Genomic DNA, 5,708 nt, shown 5'->3' with positions numbered 1-5,708 from the left:
TTCCCAGAAGGTTCCTCCATCGGGCCGGAGAAGGAACGGGAAGAGCAGCCGTCGCCGGCCCCGGGGCTGCGGACTAGCGGATTCCTGTGGGCCCCGGCCCCGCCAGCACCCCGGGAAGGAAAGGGGCGCCCGGGGCACCCGCAGCGCGCGACTGGCCAGCTCCCGCGCGCCGTCAACCCGGCCAATGGAGTCCCGCCCTGGGTCGCGCACGCGCAGCCGGGACTGCTGAGCGCCGGGCGGGGCCGTCTCGCGGGGGCGGAGCTGGGGACGAGACCCGAGGCAGCCTGGGAGCGGAAGTGCAGCGCTCGCCGGAAGTTCTGGCATCCCCGGCATCCCGGCATCCCCGGCCGACTGAGCGGCGGACAGGCTTTGGCTGGAGCCCGAGCTGCTTGGAGGAGTTGGTGGCCATGGAGTTGGGCGAGCTGCTCTACAACAAGTCCGAGTACATCGAGACGGTGCGCGGTGTCCGCACATCGGCGCGTCCCTCTCCCGGCCGGGGTCCCATTGGGGCCGGTGCCCCCCTCTTGTCCCTGCCCCACCCCGGTCCCTGTGGCGTGTATGGGCGTGTATAGGTCTGGCCTTATTTATTCCGTAAATGGCCAGTTTAGGCTTTTTCATTGAATCCCGATTTCCTCGTAGAGACAAAATGCTTTATAGAAAGCAGGGCAGGTCTCGTCCATCCTGATATTAATTACAGCTCCAGACTTCGGGCTTTTAAAAACGAACCTGTCGTAATTGATTACTATGTGCTAAAGACTCTTAAGCCCTTTATAGTCAATATATGATGTGTGTAAGTGGCTCAATCAATGTTACTACTGTTATTTTGTTTTTCATTGAATCTCCCAACTCTATGATACTGGTGAAGTCATTACCCTAGGGGTAGGGCTTTAAAATTGGGAGATAGAATTGGGGCTTGAATCCACGTCTCTGGTGCCACTAGGCCAGTGGTTCTCAACCTTCCTAATGCCGCGGCCCTTTAATACAGTTCCTCATGTTGTGGTGACCCCCAACCATAAAATTGTTTTCGTTGCTACTTCATAACTAATGTTGCTACTGTTATGAATCGTCATGTAAATATCTGATATGCAGGATGTATTTTCATTGTTACAAATTGAACATAATTAAAGCATAGTGATTAATCACAAAAATAATATGTAATTATATATGTGTTTTCCCACGGTCTTAGGCTACCCCTGTGAAAGTGTCCTTCGACCCCCAGGTTGAGAACCGCTGCACTAGGCTATAGACGGACCTCCCACATCGAAATTCTGCATCTGTTCTTTGAATCCCTCGTTTCCTAGTCCACCCTTGCTTCATTGAAATTCTGGACTCATTCCTTATAGAATTTCAAGTCTTTCTCTCCAGTACGAAGTTCCAACCTCTAGCTCAAAACCCGAGCAGCTTGCCCCTCCTCATTCCCTGCTGTTTCCTTTCAGGCCTCTGGGAACAAAGTTAGTCGCCAGTCAGTGTTGTGTGGAAGTCAGAACATCGTTCTCAATGGCAAGGTAAGGGACAAAGCCACCCCCTGGATGCATATCTTTGCTTCCTTTTCACAAATTATTACGTCAGCAGGGCAGATAAAATGTTGCCACATTTCCCATTTATTGCTATATATTTAAAAATTCTCTCTTTTAATTCTCCAGATTGGATTTATTAAATACAAAAGAGGTTCAATAAAGGGAGGCAACAGAAAGCCTTTTAATGATACAATGGCACCCACAACTAAAATTATTACCCAAGATTGAAATACTGGACACAAAACATAAATATGTAACAAAATGTTTTAGTGCAGAAATTAAAGTAATACTAATATATTTGTCTGTTTGATAATAATTATTGATTCAGTCTTAACTGAAACACTTAGAATTAATGTGAGAATTTGGGAAAATAGTACAATTTGAGACCAGTTTGTAAATGGATTATGAAAGGCTCAAAATCTTAAGTCTGAATAAATCAAAATGGCAGAGAGATAAATATAAACTTGAAGATAGCCCTAGCCAGTTTGGCTCAGTGGAAGGGCCCTGGGTTTGATCTGGTCAAGGGCACGTACCTTGGTTACAGGTTCCTCCCTGACTGGGGCCCTGTCTTTCCCTCTGTTTTCTACTCCCTCGAAAAATTAATGGAAAAATATCTTTGGGGGAGCATTAAAATTTTTTTAAAAATAAACTTGAAGATAATATTAGAACATTTAAGAACCATAGAAAATATCAAGATATATTTGAGATTAATAAACATTGAAGTCTGTGTCCTGCCATCTGGAATACTAAATATTCCTTGAAATGTTACACCTCTAACCTCCAGAGGGAAAATAGTCTAACTGTAATCAAAAGATCACAAATATTTTTAGTAAAGATAAACTTTGTATGTCCATTAGTGCATCATATCCATTTGAGATTTCATGGAAAGGATATATAGTTCAGTAAATAGATATAATTAGTAATTATAGACACACTGGTTAGCACAGAAATAGGAAATTCCATTAACTTCATCTGACTCATTTGGAAATCCTTCAGCTAATTATTAAACGTTTTCTGTGCTCAGCCCCTGTAGCTCAGTGATTGAACATAGACTTATGAACCGGGAAGTCATGGTTCCATTCCCAGTCAGGGCACGTGCCTGGGTTTCGGGCACAATCCCCAGTAGCTGTTCTCAGTTTTTTTGGTTATATACCTAGGAATCGGATTGCTGGGTCATGTGGTAATTCTTTTTTTTAAAGATAAACTATTATTTATTTACTTATTTGAGAGGAAGGGAGTAGGATAGAGAGATAGAAACATCGATGAAAGAGGAACATCATTGATCGGCTGCCTTCTGTACACACCTCTACTGGAGATTGAGCCCACAACCTGGGCATGTGCCCTGACCAGAATCAAACTGGTGACCTCACCCTAGCTGGTTTGGCTCAGTGGATAGAGCATTGGCCTGTGGACTGAAGGGTCCTGGGTTTGATTCCAGTCAAGGGCACATGCCCGAGTTGCAGGCTCGATCCCCAGTAGGGGGGGTGCAGGAGGCAGCCGATCAGTGATTCTCTCATCATTGATGTTTATATCTCTCTCTCCCTCTCCCTTCCTCTCTGAAATCAATAAAAATATATTTAAAACAAAAACTGGTGACCTCTTGGTTCTTGGGTTGACGCTCAACCTCTGAGCCACACTGGCTGGGCCATGTGGTAATTCTGTGTTTAGTTTTGTGACTTTGTAACTATTTTCCAAAAGGGCTGACCCATTTTATGTTTCCACCACAGTGCAATAGAGTACCAGTTTCTTCACATCTTCACTAAACTCTTGAAATTTTTCGTTATTTGGATGTGGGTATGAATGGTATCTCATTGTAGTTCTTGATTTGCATTTCCCTAATAACTAATGATGATGAACCTCTTTTAATGTGCTTATTGGCCATTTGTATATCTTCTTTGGGAAATATCTATTCAATACTTTGCCCATTTAAAAATTGTGTTGTCTTTTTGTTGTTGGGTTATAGGAGTTCTTTATATATTCTGCATATTAAGTCTTTATCAGATATATGATTGTAAATAAATCCTACTTTTCTGAGATTATCTTTTCACTTTCTTTTTTGCAGTTTATTGATTTTTAGAGAGAGAGGAAGGAAAAGGGAGAGAGAAATATTGATGTGAGAGTGCAGTATTGATCACTGCTTATTGGAGATTGAACCAAAACCTGGGCAAGTGCCCTTGACTGGGAATTGAACCAGCAACCTCCTGGTGCACAGGACGATGCCCAACCAACTGAGCCACACTGGCCAGGGCTCTTTTCACTTTCTTGATGTTGTTCTTTGATGCACAAAAGTTTTTAATTATGATGAAGTCCAGTTTATCTATTTTTTTCTTTTGTTGCTCAAGGTTTTGTTATCATATCTAAGAATCCCATACCCAAGATCACAAGATTTACTCTTATATTTTTTTCTAATAGTTTTTTGGTTTTAGCACTTGTGTTTAGGTTGTTGATGCATTTTTTGTTTGTTTGGTTGGTTTTTAATTCTCACCCTAGAATATTTCTTCCATTAATTTTTAAAGAGAGTGGAAGGGATGGGGAGAGACAGAGAGACATTGATGTGAGAGAGACACATCTATTGGTTGCCTCCCCCTTGCTCCTACTGGGGCTGGGGATGAAGCCTGCAACCGAGGTACGTGCCCTTCACAAGAACTGAACCTGGGACATTTCCATCCAAGGGACAACACTGTAATCACTGAGAAAAATGAGCTAGGGCTCATTGATGCATTTTAAATTAATTTTTTTAAATATATTTTATTGATTTTTTACAGAGAAGAAGGGAGAGAGATAGTTAGAAACATCGATGAGAGAGAGAAACATCGATCAGCTGCCTCCTGCACATCTCCCACTGGGGATGTGCCCGCAACCCAGGTACATGCCCCCGACCGGAATCGAACCTGGGACCTTGCAGTCCGTAGTCCGACGCTCTATCCACTGAGCCAAACCGGTCTCGGCTTAAATTAATTTTTGATATAGGGGGTCCTAATTCATTCCTTTGGAATGTGTAAATCCAGTTGTCTGAGTGCCATTTTGGTCTTGGCATCATGTTAGAAAATCAGTTGGCCATAGATGCATGGTTTCTTTGTTGACTCTCAGTTTTGCTCCATTGGTTGATATGTCTGTTCTATGTCCATACCATACTGTTTTGGTTGTTGTGGCTTTGCAGTAATTTTGTAATCAGAAAGTATGAGTCCTCCAACTTCTTCCTTTTTCAAGATTGTTTTGGTTGTTTGGCTCATCTGTTTCTTTTTAAAAAGCTGTTTTATTTGGCACACACAGAGAGTAATATGTAATATGTTATAAAAGTATAAAAATTAAGTCGATACCAGGAACCCACCATCCATATGCAGAACTGTAACATGTAATGCGGTGCTACCTTTGTCTTCCTCTCCCATTCCTTATTTCTGCCTCCTTCCAAGAGGAAATTACTATCCTGAACTTAGTCTTACAGAAATTCTTTATTTTATTTATTTGTTTATTTTTTAAATATGTTTTTAATGATTTTACAGAGAGAGGAAAGGAGAGGGAGAGGGAGAGAGAAATAGAAACATCGACGAGAGAGAAACATCAATCAGCTGCCTCCTGTATGCTCCCCACCGGAGATCGAGCCGTAACTTGGGCATGTACCCTGACGGGGAATTGAATCAGCAACCCCTTAATGCATAGTTCAGTGCTCAACCACTGAGTCACACCAGCCGGGCTAAATTCTTTATTTAAAAAAAATGTTTTACCACCAACATATGTATCCCTAAGTAATACAGGGTGTCCCAAAAAATGTATACACATTTTGAATAATTATAAAGGCAGTATTTATTAAAATACATTTTATTTATTTATTTTAATTAAATCTTTATTGTTCAGATTATTACATTTGTTCCTCTTTTTTCCCCCCATAACTCCCCTCCTCCCAGTTCCCTCCCCACCATCCGCCCTCACTCCCCACCCACTGTCCTCATCCATAGGTGCAAGTTTTTTGTCCAGTCTCTTCCCGCATCTCCCACACCCCTTGTCCCCCCCCAAGAATAGTCAGTCCATTCCCTTTCTATGTCCCTGATTCTATTATGATCACCAGATTATTTATTCACGTCATTTTTAGATTCACTTGTTGATAGATAAGTATTTGCTGTTCATAATTTTTATCTTTACCTTTTTCTTCTTCCTCTTCTTAAAGAATACCTTTCAGCATTTCATATAACG

General features: G+C 42.1%; 1 protein-coding gene across 1 annotated transcript in view; it reads left to right on the top strand.

The window, feature by feature from the left end:
• Positions 1 to 308: 308 nt before the first annotated feature.
• Positions 309 to 5,708, top strand: part of DCTN5 (dynactin subunit 5) — a 26,005-nt gene continuing 20,605 nt past the window's right edge. Inside the window, exons 1-2 of the mRNA XM_006753611.2 lie at positions 309 to 455; positions 1,437 to 1,505. Coding sequence (XP_006753674.1) covers positions 408 to 455; positions 1,437 to 1,505 — 117 coding nt within the window. The 5' untranslated portion in view covers positions 309 to 407. The remainder of the gene's footprint in view (positions 456 to 1,436; positions 1,506 to 5,708) is intronic.

The sequence above is a fragment of the Myotis davidii genome, unplaced genomic scaffold (genome assembly GCF_000327345.1).
Source record: "Myotis davidii unplaced genomic scaffold, ASM32734v1 scaffold150, whole genome shotgun sequence".
Lineage (NCBI taxonomy): Eukaryota > Metazoa > Chordata > Mammalia > Chiroptera > Vespertilionidae > Myotis > Myotis davidii.
This window is presented reverse-complemented; position numbering and strand designations above follow the sequence as displayed.